The sequence below is a fragment of the Schistocerca cancellata genome, chromosome 1 (assembly GCF_023864275.1).
Source record: "Schistocerca cancellata isolate TAMUIC-IGC-003103 chromosome 1, iqSchCanc2.1, whole genome shotgun sequence".
NCBI classification, from domain to species: domain Eukaryota; kingdom Metazoa; phylum Arthropoda; class Insecta; order Orthoptera; family Acrididae; genus Schistocerca; species Schistocerca cancellata.
Genome location: NC_064626.1, coordinates 673,128,339 through 673,145,590, shown reverse-complemented (window position 1 = coordinate 673,145,590; position 17,252 = coordinate 673,128,339). Strand labels below are relative to the sequence as shown.

General features: G+C 43.1%; 1 protein-coding gene across 3 annotated transcripts in view; it reads right to left on the bottom strand.

The window, feature by feature from the left end:
- The window catches only part of LOC126184014 (titin homolog), a 156,802-nt gene that overhangs the window by 88,665 nt on the left and 50,885 nt on the right, over window positions 1-17,252 (bottom strand). For all 3 annotated transcript variants that reach the window (XR_007536825.1, XM_049926370.1, XM_049926382.1), the window contains exons 3-4: window positions 17,034-17,233; window positions 12,078-12,265 (exon numbers count right to left, since the gene is read on the bottom strand). Coding sequence is in view for 2 of the 3 variants with exons in the window: in XM_049926370.1 (XP_049782327.1) it covers window positions 12,078-12,265; window positions 17,034-17,233 (388 nt within the window). In the remaining variant the exon portion in view is untranslated. The remainder of the gene's footprint in view (window positions 1-12,077; window positions 12,266-17,033; window positions 17,234-17,252) is intronic.

Here is a 17,252-nt window from a genome sequence, read left to right as displayed (position 1 = left end):
TTTCAAAGTTGCGGGTGGCAAGGGCTGCAAGATCCTCATTATATGTCAATGAGTCTTATTCACATTTCTGTAACTAGGGTTAGGGGCTAGAATGCAATTACTTGTTATACATCGATGCACTGAATGAAAACTAAATGTCATAAATTAATAACTGCGGCAATTATTTGTGTTTTACTGACTTAATCGGACAGAAACCTTCAACGCGTATTCACCAGACGCTATTCACAGTTTTGGAGCTTCTCCAGTGGTTGAGTTGATAATGTATATTTGCTGTACAATTTTGTTATTGAGATCGCTGTCATTGGCACATCGACCAGAAGACAGGCATGGCCTGGCTTATTGTTGTCAGCTTTCCTGACGGATATTCTGCCTTTGCTCGAAACGTGAAGACTTAAGGTGAATTCGAACACTCCATATGGCGAAAATTTGATGTTTCTATTCTTTCTGCTCTAACATTCAAATAACAGTTTCAATAAACGGCAGAAAAGCGCCTGTGAATCAACAGTTAATAATGCAATCATAATTATTGGAATCTGACAAATTCCATCTGTCATCTGATAATTGTGAAAAACTACTTTTTTCATCTTCACAGCACCACAGTATGATCTCAAGGGTTTCATAGGATACCTATACTTAATTTCGTTGTGATCGTTTTCAATGACAGTACCGGAGGAGCAAAACCATCTGAGTTGAAACATACTTTTCCAGCGGGATTTGAATCTTTGGCTACAGTTGCAGTAGCACGTCCAGTGAGGTATCAAGAATGTGAGCAATCACTCATTGCTATAGTATAGGCTAGGGCAGAGCGAAGCAGGTTTCCGACAAAGTAGACGATGAGAGACACTGTCGCTGTCACTTATTAAACAGGAATTGTTCAGAAAATTACAACTATATCTAGTGAAATGAGTAGGTTGATGCAGCTCCAGTCCGGCACTATCACTGAGTTGCCAAACATTTTCCGAATAGCACTTAAGATATAAATGTGTGTTTGTGTGTGTGTGCGTGTGTTCTTTCGGACATTTCCGAAAGAACAGACACTACGAATCGAAATAGACAGCCTTGTTAATCAATTAAAGATTGAAGGACAGATATCCAGGCTGTCATGGGCATTAAAATAGAGCAACGGCGTCAAATGAAAATTTGTGTCTGACCAGGTTCGAACCCGGATTCGTAGTGTCTTTTCTTTCGGAGATTTCCGAAAGAACAGACACCACACGTATATCCATATACAAGGGATGGCATTTTTTCTGCAATTTGTCTGTACCACCACGTCCTACAATATTTACTATTCCTCTTCAAACATCCTGTATAATTATTTAGGTCTCGACGGGTCATCGAAAGTTTTCAGTGCCAGACACACGACATTGTCCGAACCCTAGCGGGAATACAGTGTGGCCGAGAGCGAGTGGAATAATGGCCGCGGGGGGTGGGCGTACCGCGTATGTGGTATGCGGCAAAGATGGGAATTCGCGTCTGACGAGGAGCGTGTGTAGATAGGTGCTGCAGAGAGGTTGGCTGCTGTGTCCCAACAGAGCCCACCGTCGGAGGTTCGAGTCCTCCCTCCGGCATGGGTGTGTGTGTTGTCCATAGCGTAAGTTAGATTAAGTAGTATGTAAGCTTAGGGCCCGATGACCTAAGCAGCTTGGTCTGATGAGTTCTTACAACGAATTTAAAAAATTTAATCCAAAATACTGCATATCGGTTCTTACAATAGTGCAATAGGTGCGCACTGGTTAGGTGTAACTGAAGAGAGACTCCAACTCGGATTGTGGTTAAGGGCGAATCCCACGCGCACGGCCACGAAAATTGGGAGCGGAAACTTAATGTCATCGGAACCTTGTTGAAGGACCATGACGAGCGATCGTTAGACCGACTGCAGAAAGTTCAGTTTATTTATAATACATCATGTCGCAGCAGTCTTACCGATACTGCAGGTCCCTGCACATAAAACATTAGCTGTAGCCTCTTGGTAAGTGTGGAAACAAAATATCTTCAAAGGATCCTTCCACACGGCGACTTTGCAGAGGCAAAACGGAGGACTTGGAATTAAAGACGTGCTTTTAAACTAATTCATGACACTGAGACAGGCATCACGAAACTTCTGTTCCTCTCGTTAGATCCTGGAGATAGGAACGCTCCTGTTAATGTAGCATGCCTGCCTAGATTACATCCGAAAGTACTATGGCGATTGAAGGTGTATAAGACTTCCACCAGCACAAACCAACACTAGAACCGTCTATGATTATATTACCAGACATCGTCTTCACAAACCAATTCCGGTAAATTAACCTACAAAAAACTGAAGGAACGTCTGGAAAAATACCAACAATAAAATTCTACCAACTAGAGTCAGTGCCGTATGGTGCGACGTTGTAAAGGAAACCATATCCTCAGCGGAACGATTATGGAAAATCAGATTGAGACCATCTCCATACTGTGACAAATGTCGGCTTTTAGAAACTGTAGCGCACATCTTCTTATGTGAAAATAGAATCAGTATTTGGAACTGGACTAGGAAGAAATTAGCACTATTAACAGAACCGCAGAAAGTCATATACCGATAACTGAAGCTTTACAACCCGACTCGAAATGTTACCCGTCCGCAAAAAATAACAGTTATTCGTGGCTTCTGGGACAGTTTGTGCTTTACGTCGTAACAAACAAAACTTAGAACTTAGAAGGGTACATGTTTTATATTGCAGAAGAACACTTTACTCTGAAGAAGAATAACAAATATAAGGAATGGTTTCAAATTTTTTTGTCTATTGCTTTATGTGGGCTACGAAGAGGTGGACAGTTTTTTTGATTAGAAGCAGAATACTATTCCTTCACTTTTTTTATTCCTGGAACGTTCTTTTACGTTGGTTCTAAAATCAGAACTGTTCTAATTTGGCAAAACCCCTCCGGCTCCGATATTTTTTTCATTTGTTGAAAAATATATTGCTTCCTTACAGACCTCATATGCATCCAGTGCATAATAACTTAAATTGTGAACATATTTCTGAATGAATGTTTGTTATGTATTTTTCCGTCACCCTTTTCACTGTTATAAGTTATGTTCTACAAGGAACGCACGCCATTGGAGGCGGCAATCTGTAATTTGTTTTACCTTAATTACTACTTCAATTTTGTTCCACAATTTAAAGGCAAATATGGGTGCAAACATGGAATACATGGGAATAATGCAGCTGCTCAGTGACAGGTATGGGGGAGGCATTGAGGCCAGGCCTCGGATCTTCGACGCCTGCCCTCTTTGCCTCCGCCTACCTAGTGCTGAAAGTCTTCGCAAACATTTTTAAAAAAATAATAGTGCAGTGATCAGCATGTCTGTCTAGTAAGCAGGAGGCCCAGGATCGAAGCCCAGTCGGTCACAAATATTCATCTACCGTCTTTGCTGTATTTCAGCGCGCTGTGACAGTGTGGACGTCGTTCCTTCTATATTTAAGATGCAATTGTTTTTTTCAGGCAATGGAGGTGATTTGCGAACATTTGTCTTGCCGTCAGTGTAACGGGACTTCAACGGCATCCAACCCTTAGTCATTGCTTTGTGTCGGCGCTAACCCATATCATACATACATGCGAATCAGATTCTAGTTCATATTTAGTCAAATAACGATTAGTCAGTATACAAATATGCCGGCCGGGGTGGCCGAGCGATTCTAGGAACTACAGTCTGGAACCGCGCGACCGCTACGGTCGCAGGTTCGAATCCTGTCTCGGGCATGGATGTGTCTGAAGTCATTAGGTTAGTTAGGTTTACATAGCTCTAATTTCTAGTGAACTGATGGCCTCAGAAGTTAAGTCCCATAGTGCTCAGAGCCATTTGAACCATTTTTGAAATATACAAGTATTTACGAACAGTAGAAGCAGGATCCCTTAACCAAGTGCAACATGGAGTATCTGTGTAATGACTCATTCCAGCTGCACAGCTGAGGGTAATATTTGTGAAGCAAATTAATTGCAGAATTAATGTAATACCCGCACGATGATCTCTGTAGTCATACTGTATCATTAGCAGCCCTCGAATGGAGTACTATGTTCGTTAAATCGGATTACTCAAGCTGAGGCCAAATAAAGAGAAGCGACGACGCCACAACACTATCTTTACTTAAGTAGGTAGTCAGCGCAAAATTATGTGGGCCACCATTAACGTTACTGTAAGCAGTTTAACAGCATAACACCACCACAACTACTGTCAACCTGAACTATATCATCACACAGTTGTAACTCGCAGTGATTACAAGTTGCTGATGTTTTTCAAGAATAGCGGAAAGCGCCTCTGAAGTTCCATTTGCATTACGCCTAGGACGGAGAGAACCCCAAATAACAGTAATAGGTCACCCAGCGAAGAGAAGAGTCCACGTATTGTCTCAAGTTCTTGCAGTTTGATATTAATGCAGTTCCCTATAGGTTCACTAACGGGTTCTTTTAGCTATCGGAATACTCATATGGGAATTATAAAAGTGTAGTTGCTAGAACGCTCAACCACCTTAATAACACCTCATTCTGGATTGAATACGACTCGGAAAGCGACGTTAATTTGACGTTTCCATCCATCTCCTGACATCTTACTGAACGAAGTCTGAAGTGCACGCTCAGTTCTGTTGCCTGCCGCATGGATTCTGTGAAGTGTTGTGGCAGCTGGCAGTCATTGCTGAATACAGAGATGTGCAAATATCCCCACTGCTTTAGGGGAAATTGTCTTTGTTGCATGTTTTCCATACCGTAATTAGCACAATAACATAAGGCTTGTTCTGCTGAAGAACTTGATGCCCAGAAGTCCTTAAACAAGAATCTCCTAGCGGGAGTAATGCATGAAAGGAACAGACTGTTGGACCAAAGAATGGACAGCTCCCTGCTTTTTACATTTCCGATAGCGCCTACGATAAGAGTCTGCTGTCATATTATGCTTCACAACCTTAAACTGTTTATTTTTTTTACTTCATACTAAAACAAAAGTTAACATATGAGAAGAGGAAATGACTGATATGCTTCTCAGGAACTTTAACTTTTCGTGTATATTTTCTCACTTAATACTAAAACAAGGGCGTTAATATGAGAAGAGAAAATGAAATATACGCTTCCAAGACATAATATTTCCTTGTTTGCTACTACTGCATACATGAAAGCCCTGCAGTTAATTTTTGCATGTGGGATAAATTTTGATATCACCTCACATTCCTTTGTCAGAAGGTTCCTATTTTCTTGGGATTCAAATAGAGTGGACATTTCATCACTGGTTAATATTCTGATGACTAATGACATGATAAGGGTTAATTGCTCCATGGCACCTGTGAGTAGAATCTCACGTTGGTTACTATAAGAACACGCAGGCAGTGATATCCGCTCACTGCAGTCAGAGCCAAAGTGATTTCTTTCTGTTTATGGCGAAGCGTCTGCTGCAGTGACCACGCTCAGCCAACATAAACAAATCGCGGCGGCATTGGGCACTGCTAATCGCTACACTTGTCGCGAGGCTCGACAAGAAGAGCGCACTGTCTCAGTAAAAGATACTATGGAGTTAATACATCTTACTTAACGTAATATGCAGGTCGTGGATTGGGTAAAAATTCAGTTTATAACTCCCCATCGCATTAAAATACTTTACAGTCATATTTGATGCAATATTTATCGTTGGTTGTCTCTCTAACGTAAATAGTATTGATTCAGATAGAGCGTGAACACGAAAACACACACACACACACACACAAACAGTCATTGATTCCAGTGAGAGTGACATCTGCCGGCCGCGGTGGTCTAGCGGTTCTGGCGCTGCAGTCCGGAACCGCGGGACTGCTACGGTCGCAGGTTCGAATCCTGCCTCGGGCATGGGTGTGTGTGATGTCCTTAGGTTAGTTAGGTTTAAGTAGTTCTAAGTTCTAGGGGACTTATGACCTAAGATGTTGAGTCCCATAGTGCTCAGAGCCATTTGAACCATTTGAGAGTGACATCTACTGTGTGTTGAACAACACATGCACCAGTCAATTCCTCAGTTGGCGTCGAGTGGATGATATTTTTCTATTACCTTGCATTGCAAGAATTGTAAAGAGGAGACTGAAAGTAAATGGCCTTCTATCTAAAGAAGTGCGACAAAGTACAGCTTGTCCGACTATCAAATAATTGTCCACATGGGTTTTGTGGACGAGTATGCTTCTAGTAACCAACCCACCCACGATCATTACGTAAGATTTCTTGAAGGTGTAGGGGCATTGATTTCATTAAGTCGTCGCCATTGTAGCGTTATGGTTTACTCCCCAACATACGTTTTCTATATTCGTCCAAAGGTCGCTTGCATTTGTAGGTCCACATGGCAATGATCTTGTTACCTCTGCCCACATATTCTCTATCTGGTTGGTGTTCGGTAATCGTGGAACAAACGCAACAGCTTTATCCTCTCTTGGCCCTGAAACCAATCTCGCACTGCTCTGCTATGATGGATGGGGCTCTCCTCCTGTAAATAAACTGTTATCTCGTTCGTTCATATATTTATATTTAAGTAACTTATTTGTAATAAGCACATTGTATTATTATTTTCCACAGTGTTTAAGAATTCAGGCCCTGTCATAAGTAAGTGATCTAGATCCAACCGTCCGGTTAAGAATGTGGTTTACCCAGTCTATCAAATGATGAGAGTCGTATTCGGATATCCACATTAAGCATGACTGGCTGAATCCGATTAGAACGATCTGGTATCGAAATGAAATTACAGAAATCGGATAATTTGAACGTCTGTATTGCAACAATGCTGGGCACATAAATCCCTATGATGGAGTAACAGGTAGAAACTGCCTAAGAAAAAGTGAGAAATATGTCTACTAGCAGCAATGTAACGTAATTATAACCCCTATTTATGTGATGGAAATACTTAATCGAACAATGCACATCTATTTCCATATCGGATTTGCTGATAACTTAATCACAATAATAATAATAATAATAATAATAATAATCACGTGGGGCCGATAGGGGAAACCCTCCCCCATATTGGTGGTACCGAGGAAATCAAATACTTGGGGTGAACCAAATACTAACACAATCCTGAACGGCTACTCAATCCGTTGAACCCAAAATCCAGGCACGTCTGAGTGAAAATCACCGCTACTCTGGTCACCGTCTGTTAGCTCAATGAGCTCGGCTGAAAATATTTGCTTCCAAAGGCTTCAACACCATCTGGTCCTGTCCGGTCCTGGTATCACCCAAGCCAAACCAACGAAACACAAGCAAACATGAACTGTGCAAGCACAGTCAATTTTATCCCAGGTGGTACACAACCCGCCTGTCGACAGGCGGCAGTTGGATTTTCGGATTATGGGGAGTCCAGGTTATCACGGCAGAGAATATCGAAGATCTCTGGTATATTTCCCTACAAGGAGAAAACATGCATTTGAAAATTAAACATCGATACATTGATCCAAGCACGAAAACTAAATAATCTCACAAAAGAAATCGACCATCAAAAAACTCTCATCCTTGCTCTTCAAGAACCACGACTAATTGACAGTGAAACCTTGCATTACGGAAACCATTACATCTTCAAGAGCAAAATACAACAAAAAGTAGCGAAAGGCGCACCAATCTTTGGCATTGTTTTTCTCGAACACAGATCTATCATCAGCTCTGTCAAAGAAATCACACCCATCAACAATCGACTTACGATTATGCTCATTCAGAGCCCCAGTAAAAAATATACACTCATCAATGCCCATGCCCCCACCAACATCGAAAATAAGAAAAACACCGAAAATGTCGAAAAATTCTGGAACACACTCGAAAATACTATGAGCAAAATTCACCAAGATGACGTGAAAATACTAATGGTAGACTTCAACTCTATATTTGGGACAGAAAAAACCTGTAGAAAAATCATTGGTACAAATTCAACATACGGAATCGCTTAGATCTACGGCACACGTCTGACAGACATTTGCCAGCAATTCAACCACAAAAGCATGTCTTCCCACTTTAGGAAAAAAGCCAGTTCCCAGGTAACATGCTTGCCTACCAGGTGCAAGCTGCTTTTGTTCGCCTTTCGAGACTCGCTGAAAGCCAGATTTTTAATTCTTTTGTAGCACAGCTACAAGCAGGCAGATACAAACTTAATAAGGGAATCGTAAGATAACACTCGAGGAAAATTCGTCTTGCTACTTACAGTAACCATTAGCGTCAGAGCGAAAACGTTACAGTACTGCCAGTTTCATAATACCACTTTTATTTTCTCCCGACATATTTGTTGTTGTTGTGAATACATAGTTTTATCTATGAAATGCCACATTTTCATAATACTTGCGAATGATACAGGAAATGAAGTAAATACAGAGCTTTTCGAAGTCAAAATTCGGTAATATCCTTCTAATTCGTGTTAAAATAGGCTCAATCGTCTTACAGACACTTAATGCTTTATTAAGATAGACTGCCGTAGTGATGTTTCTGTAGTAGGCTGAATTTAATTTGTATTAGTACAATGAATATTTTAACTGCATTTTCCATTAGTTTACTAATCGCAACAGTAATCATCAAAGAGAAATTAATCAGCAACAGAATTTTCTTTCACGATATCTAAAACAATCTGAAAAATGTTAAAGTTGTTTACGAATTCTACACCCGTAGAAACCTACTTGTTCTAACGATGCCATTAAACCAGAGTAGTTTTAAGAGTATTTTCGTCTAGAAATGAATTGCCTTGACGGTTGATCGATCAAAAGCGGGAAAGGTAAAATTTTACGAATATATGACGAGAGGGACAAGTGCTCGAGAGAGGACTTCACTATCAATACAAGGGCCTGAGAGACAACTTTCCTATCAATATCCCGGATCGTTTTGTTTCTCAAATCAACTGAGTGAATTATCATGCAGTAGCACAGGTGATGTAGTTTTGTTGCTCGACTTTGTTACACTGGGACCGAAAGGTGTCTCAGTTGTTAGCAAAAAATTCCAGCTGTGTTGCACACACCCCTTGGGGCAGAATTCGTAGCACAAAACACACTTTTGGAGTTATCAAATGTAAAATATTATGTTCACACTACTCTTTGCTCGAGTTTACGTCTTTTGGTGGAGCTCATCCTTTCATTTCTTCTTAGGAAGTTAATGATAAAGGCATCATAACACGTCACCAGTAACAATACTGCGTAGGAATGCTCAATGAGAAACCTGATGACGTTCGATAATAGTCACTCCGTTGATTTTTGTTGTTTCGAATTAGAGCGTGCAGTACTCCTACACCAGATTTCTGAACTTTGCCTGTTGAATTCAAATGTCGCATGATGGTAAAATGGTAATCTGTCACATATATCAGTAGTCGAACTTCCTTAATGTGGAAAATCATTCATGCCAGAACCATCTTTGTTGAAACAAGAATATCTTTTTCTGGCGTATTTTTCCCAAAAGCACTCGCTCCACACACAGTTCAAATCTTTCTAGCTGCCTCCTCTACATTCACCCCTCTGTTATACCAAAAGTAAACGTTGTGTTGCAGATGTTACACCTTTTTCCACTTGGGACTCAATTTTAGAATGCTTAACTGTAGTTCATGATTTCCAAATATGCAACATCCAATGCTTAACTGCAAGATGATAACTAGAACTTAAAATTCGAAAATGGCATTGATACACACATTGACAGCGTGGCGCCGCTTTCACATAGGCGGCGCCGGATTTCAGGCGGCGGGTGGCGTCTGGCCGGTGGCCGGTAGCCGCTGCAGCACGAGTAAACGCCCGATCGTAAGCTGTTATGATCGCGACGCAGCCACGAGCTGTCCTGCGGAATTGTTTCTGGAAGTACTTGTTATTGCTGGTGTGTAGAATGTTAAGCGAATTATCTTCGATGTTCAATCAGTCTCCTAACTTTTGACAGAAATGTGGTAAAAAAAAATTACATTTGGACGCGAACATGTGACTATAAGTTTAGAAGGCACGCCGATTACCACAAGACCACAGGCTCCCACAATACAAACCGTCTCGGAAGTAGACAACACTTCCTCCTAACATTTCCGCATTTTACAGTGTTGCCAGATTGTGCAGATGGCCGGACTTAGAGTTGTCAGGGGCGGTCAGTTTTATTGGCCATCTTAAGTGAACGACTCGGACTTACTCTCTGTGGCGGCCGGCCGGCGGTCAGTTTTTATGTCTAAGACTGTACATTGAACCTAATGTAAAAACATTTTAATGCTCAATAGTCGATATTTTAAATCAGTTACATAGACGATGTCAAGGTAATTCCAAACAGTCATACTCCGATAAGTAACATAACATTTTTCCTTTAATGATAAGCCTCAGACAACAAGTAACATTGTGCAGTGAGGAGACTGTTACTTGTAATCTGAGCAAGATAGTGTTAAAATTCCCGTCCAGCCATACAGAATTAAATTCCTCAATTTTCCCGAACATATATTTTTAAACTTCTCCGCTAAATAATTTGGTCTACGTGTTTGTTACGAGGGTAATATAGAAAATAATGACCTATCGTTGATTTCCGCTGCTCAGATTGATATCAGGTTACATCCGAAGGCGAATTATTTCCTCGGCATTTTGTCTTAGTGTTGAGTGAATGCCAGTCGAAACAAGTTGTTAATGTTTATATGGAAGAAATAAGAGGTGTTATCCCATTTTTCAATAATCGAAAGTTGAAACCTGCAGAAAATTACCTTCACCTTAAGGAAATGACACACGTGTAACCCTAGCCGAGTTACACGTCTCTTTCCCATATGTTTATCGTTCTTCCCTTAGTGAAATTCTGTCCGAAAATCTTTGCAATGGTAAAATTTATGCCCGATGACTCCCCAGCAACTGGGATCCACACACAAAACTGAGAGAACGCTACAGCACTGATATTTTTGTCGCGGTATCACTCAAATGGGCGTGCCTTTCTTCATAGAATTGTTACTGGCAATGAAACATGGCTGTCTCCACTCACTTCAGACACCAGGTGGCAACCACTCCAATGGCATATACTCACCTAAGAACCAGCGAAAATTCAAATCCTGTAACTCGAAACATCACGGTGACTGTTTTTAACGATGGTAACGCCATTGTCAAAGCGGGTTTTTGCCAAAGGCACCGTGGTCAATGCAAATCGAAGAAAACTTCGGCGAGAAATTCAAAATCGTAAGTGTGGAACTCTTTCTTGCAGTATTGAGTTTGGTCGCGACAGTGCTCGAGCTAACACTACTATTGCAACCAGGTAGGTGCTGTCTCACTGTGGATGGGAAGTGTTTCACCAACCATCCTCCAACCTGGACCTTTCTCCCAGCAAAATGTGAAGCTTTCCTTGCTGTAAACATGTTGGAAGTGACGCAGAGATGAAGAGTGCAATGATCAACTGCTTTATACTGGACTGGTGGCAGTGGCTTCGACATAATAGATCTAGTGGAGGGAAGTGACAAAGCTTAAATAGCGGAGGTGATTATGCAGAAAAACAAAGTAAGCTTCAGTTTTGTAAGTGACATGGTTTTATTTTGTTATTTCATTCACCATTTTCTTTAGGCGCAGAATGTCTGCAACTGGCAGCAATATTGTTATCGAATAGCATCACCAGCTGCACCAGCAATCCTCGACGACCGAGTTCGGGTCTGGTCAATTTTCAAATGTTCAAAATCGAGCAACAGGAGCCTCTCTGAAACTTCCTGGCAGATTAAAACTGTGTGCCGGACCGAGACTCGAACTTGGGACTCATTCAGGAGCCTCTCTGTCAGTTGGAATGTACAAGTTGAAGTATGTCTGTCACATTCCCACTAAGAGAGGGCTCCTGTTGTTCGGATTTAAACATTTGAAAATTGCCCAAAGGCCGAGACCGATTGTGGAGGAATTCTGGTGTAACTGAGCTGCGATTCAACAAAAAATGTTCTTAGTAAATTATATTTCTTGAATTTTTTACATCCAAACGTTCGTCATGTCTGAATAACTGTCGCACTAAATCACTCGCCATTGGACTAAATATCTGATGAGACGGTAAGTATAAGATTACTACTCTGACCTGTCAAAGTGATACAGCTGGATGGGAAAAGTGCCCTACATGCCGACTCTCGTTCTACAAGGATTAAGTTGAGGAAGCAGCGGGCTTTGGCGTTGTGTGGAAGTACTCACTGTCGAGATCCTCAACTGCGGCGGCGAGTGCCTGGTCGAGCGACTTGGAGGCGACGAAGCCGATCTGGTGGTGCGTGGAGCGCACGAAGGCGGCCGTGTCGGAAAGCGCCGTGTGCAACACGCGGGGCGACCACTGCACGGCGGCGCTCACCTGCTCGTTGCTCGCGAACATGGCCGCCACGCCCACGCTGCGGGCACCCAGTCCGACCGGGGCTTACCACACAGCCGCCAACACCACAAAGGCGAAAGGCACATAAGAAAGGAAACTGTGACTCTGCTATGGAAAACCAACATCGTTAGGAAATTCAGAAGCTCTTAAGTGGTTTTGTTTCTACATAACAATGCTCGAGCGTTTATAGACGAAGCGTTACCATTACTTCGAGAATACAGTGTTGCATAAACAAATTCATAGTAAGTAAGCGTGCAATATGAGACGGACTAACAATTATTTGTTATGTGTTTAAAGGAGGTGCAAAGAAACAGCTTTTTTATGTGACAAAAACGTCACAACTGCGCCGTTTCCACGCTAAGGATCCAATATGGTTTTGGGGCTAGTGATGTTTTGGTGTTCAGACTGCTGTGTGCCGGAACAATTACTGTTCGAACACTATATTGTTCTAGCTCTAACCTCAGTTGGCGCCTATAGCCGAGTCACCAACCACACACTGGTGTACCGCGGGTTGCCAACATTCCAGCACGTCAGCAACACAGCTGCAGAGATCACACAACCTCCAGCCATTACGGTACCACGTGACGCTACTCTCGCCGTTCACAGTGCTGCTAGCATATCGCCTCCACGAGTCACGTGCCACCATCATGCTTTACTGATATTTTTCCGCCGGACGGCTTTATAGGACACCGCCCAGCCATTCTTTGGCAGTCAACATTAAGAGATCACAGTTCACCATCCTCTGCGCTTGACACCGAACGCCACACGGTCCCTCAATCACAGTTCGAATCACTGACTGCGTAGTACAATGAGGGCCTTACGCCATGTCCGCAGCCCACCTGTCAGCGCCTACTGCCTCGCACACCGCAACCAAACTGCCGAGTAATCGCAAGTGCAGCAACTATGTTCACGTACGAACAATTCCCAGCTATGTCTGTGATACCCTTTCAGGACAGACCGGTATTTCTAACTTAATGATCATGGCTACGATAAACGATATGGTTCTTACGTTCTAAGAAACAGTTGTGTCACACTCCTGCAAGATCAGGATGTTCTTTTAGTTGTCTTATTTCTGAACCTGCTTGGTGTTGAACTTGCGTGGCACATCCATTCGTCAGTAGTGTGTATCACCCACAACGGGACTTGAGAATTGTGCTGTCTGAGATAGGAGAAGTATGAAGTTCTCTATTCCATCGTGTTCTCGGTGTTCTCTAGGCTTGACGTCGAGAAAACAAGGTGTCCTGTTTGAGGTTGTGCGTGGTCTCCTTTCATCAGCACCCTAGACCAGAATCACAACAGCTACTGTTTGTTCTCGGCTCTTGGATGTGTAATCGTTTTCTTTTGTGACCAGCTGCCTCTTAGTATGAGGGTTTGAATAACAGCCTCCGTTTATTCGCTTGTTATACAAAAAAGAACGTTGCATTCAAAATGTGCTTAAAAAACAACTTTCCTTCATACTTACTTTATATTACCATTACCACAGCCCCACAGAACTTCACTGAGAATCGTTCCCTTCATTTTCAAAAATTGTTACGAAAACACAATTTTGAAAACAAGTTCTGCTTGATTTTCAATTTAGTTCTTAAATTCTCAAAAAGTCTTTTACAGAATTCTAATAGAAAGAGAGTAATAGAAATAATAAAGTAAGAAAAAGAATAAACCTCTTACAGAATAGTTTCCTTAGAGTCTGCTGAGGAATCGTAGCAAAGGAAACCTGCTAATCTAAAAGTAGTGCTTCAATATTTTTATACGAAATTAAAATGTAATCCGAAAAACTACAGAAGCCGAAGTACCTTTACTTCGTTCACAAAAAAACTATTTTCTTGAATGGCGTAGCAAATGGTATGAAATCCAAAACTTCGAAGGTAGGTATCCAACACGCACATTCGAGAAGTGAGAAATTTACGAGTACAGCCCCCTCCATAGCTGAAGCATATGATGCCCTGGCACCTAAGGTGCATCTGTAAATGTCCGCCATTCTCAGATGTCCATCTGTCTCATTGAATCTCTCGATTTCAACCAGGAGCAGTGTTGGTTTTCACGTGTAGCAACATGGGACTGCTACGAATCATGCTTCCTTGTTGTTGCCAGGTGCACAAATATTCGAGTCACTAATACGAGTGATAATTTTAAATACAATCCCAAAAAGGTAATGTTACGTAATTTAATTTTTGTTTGTTTATAGGTACATGTCTGCAGTTCTGGTACACAGTCCAGTTTCTCCACAGCAGCACCACAGCATACCTCTACAGGGAACAAAACAAAATGGCACAGGTGTATCGTGTGGAAACTAGTTTACTGAATTTGAAGAGGAACAACGCTCCAACAGCCATATACACTTTGTGGAGTTATCTGGCAGTAAGTGATGTCATATGATAAAGTAGTTTAGTGGTGCAGACGCTCTTAATGTGATCAAACAAATCTGAAAAACGAAGAATTAAATAAAAGATTATATATTTGTGAAAAACTAGAACTGCAATGGTTGTGGGAGGCCGTGTTGCTCGAAGTCCGGCGTATCACAATCGGGACAGTGGTGGAAAAAGTGAAAATCAGTTTTTAATCGGTTTTCAACATATTGCGAGACAATTTGGACATGACAAATGTCTCCGTCCAATGGTTTCCGCTACTCCTTACACCCTTTTAAAATGCCAGTCAAACCGAAGCAGCAACGGAAATATTGAAGCTCTGTCAGCCCCATACAGATGACTTATTTACACTACTGGCCATTAAAATTGCTACACCACGAAGATAACGTGCTACAGACGCTAAATTTAACCGACAGGAAGAAGATGCTGTGATATGCAAATGATTAGCTTTTCAGAGCATTCACACAAGGTTGGCGCCGGTGGCGACACCTACAACGTGTTGACATGAGGAAAGTTTCTCATACACAAACAGCGGTTGACCGGCGTTGCCTGGTGAAATGTTGTTGTGATGCCTCGTGTAAGGAGGAGAAATGCGTACCATCACGTTTCCGACTTTGATAGAGGTCGGATTGTAGCCTATCGCGATTGCGGTTTATCGTATCGCGACATTGCTGCTCGCGTTGGTCGAGATCCAATGACTGTTAGCAGAATATGGAATCGGTGGGTTCATGAGGGTAATACGGAACGCCGTGCTGGATCCCAACGGCCTTGTATCACTAGCAGTCGAGATGACAGGCATCTTATCCGCATGGCTGTAACGGATCGTGCAGGCACGTCTCGATCCCCGAGTCAACAGGTGGGGACGTTTGCAAGACAACCATCTGCACGAACAGCTGGACGACGTTTGCAGCAGCGTGGACTATCAGCTCGGAGACCATGGCTGCGATTACCCTTGACGCTGCATCACAGACAGGAGCGCCTGCGATGGTGTACTCAACGAGGAACCTGGGTGCACGAATGGCAAAACGTCATTTTTTCGGATGAATCCAGGTTCTGTTTACAGCATCATGATGGTCGTATCCGTGTTTGGCGACATCACAGTGAATGCACATTGGAAGCGTGTATTCGTCATCGCCATACTGGCGTATCACCCGGCGTGATGCTATGGGGTGCTATTGGTTACACGTCTCGGTCACCTCTTGTTCGCATTGACGGCACTTTGAACAGTGGACGTTACATTTCAGATGTGTTACGTCCCGTGGCTTTACCCTTCATTCGATCCCTGCGAAACCCTACATTTCAGCAGGATAATGCACGACCGCATGTTGCAGGTCCTATACGGGCTATTCTGGATACAGAAAATGTTCGACTACTGCCCTGGCCGGCACATTCTCCAGATCTCTCACCAACTGAAAACGTCTGGTCAATGGCGGCCGAGCAACTGGCTCGTCACAATACGCCAGTCACTACTCTTGATGACCTGTGGTATGGTGATGAAGCTGCATGGGCAGCTGTACCTGTACACGCCATCCAAGCTCTGTTTGACTCAATGGCCAGGCGTATCTAGGCCGTTATTACGACCAGTGGTGGTTGTTCTGGGTACTGATTTCTCAAGATCTATGCACCCAAATTGCCTGAAAATGTAATCACATGTCAGTTCTAGTATAATATGTTTGTCTAATGAATACCCGTTTATCATCTGCATTTCTTCTTGATGTAGCAATTTTAATGGCCAGTAGTGTACTCACCTAATAAGCACGGATAAGTACTAGGTGTATCAGCATGACCAGAGACAACGGAGAAAAAGTAGTGGCAACATTTGGATTTAGCACTACGCCCAAGGCCAAGACGCAGCCATCGTTAGGTAAGGCGATGCAGTGTGTGTCTTGGACCTGCCATGACTGTGTGCTAACAGATCACGCTGCTAAGAGGTAAATCGTCGCAGGAGCACATTACCGATCTCTCCTGACGTGGTAACGGGTTTCTTTCAAGACGAAGCATGGCGGGAAGCTGTCTGGATGTGTCTGTCCTCCACAATAACACCCCATCCCATTCTGAACAGGTGACGGTCACAAATGCTGCTTTCTTGGGCTATCAAGTTTTGGCTAACCGTTTGTGTTTTCTCGACATGGTAAGCAGTGAATTCTCGCTATTTCCTGAGAGGAACCCACTGCGTGAGAGGCAACTGCAGGACGATGCCGCGGTTATTTTCGAGGCGGAATTTTTCCTGAGTAGCCGAATGGCATACTTCTACCTACAAGGTTTGCGGCCAGGTAACCATCATTGGGGAAAATGTGCCAGTATGCAGAGAAGGAGTAAACCAAAGATTCAGGGTGGCATAACAACTTTTTCGAGGCGTCAACTGAAACTCTAAAAGTGCCCTTGTAGAGCACTGCTAGTGGAGAGGGTGGTGGTACTGACGCCATGAGCAGCAGCACGGTCCAGAGGCCGCAGAGCAGCGAGCGCCGGCGGCAGGCGGACGGCTCGAGGTCGCGGCCCGCGTCGGCGCGCGCCTCCAGCAGGCGGCAGCACGTGAGGCCGAGCGCCGTCAGCGGCACCGCCAGCGCCAGCGCCACGCCCACCGACAGCACCGCGATGAAGCCCACCTCCACCTGCAGCGTCTGCAACCGCACGCATCAC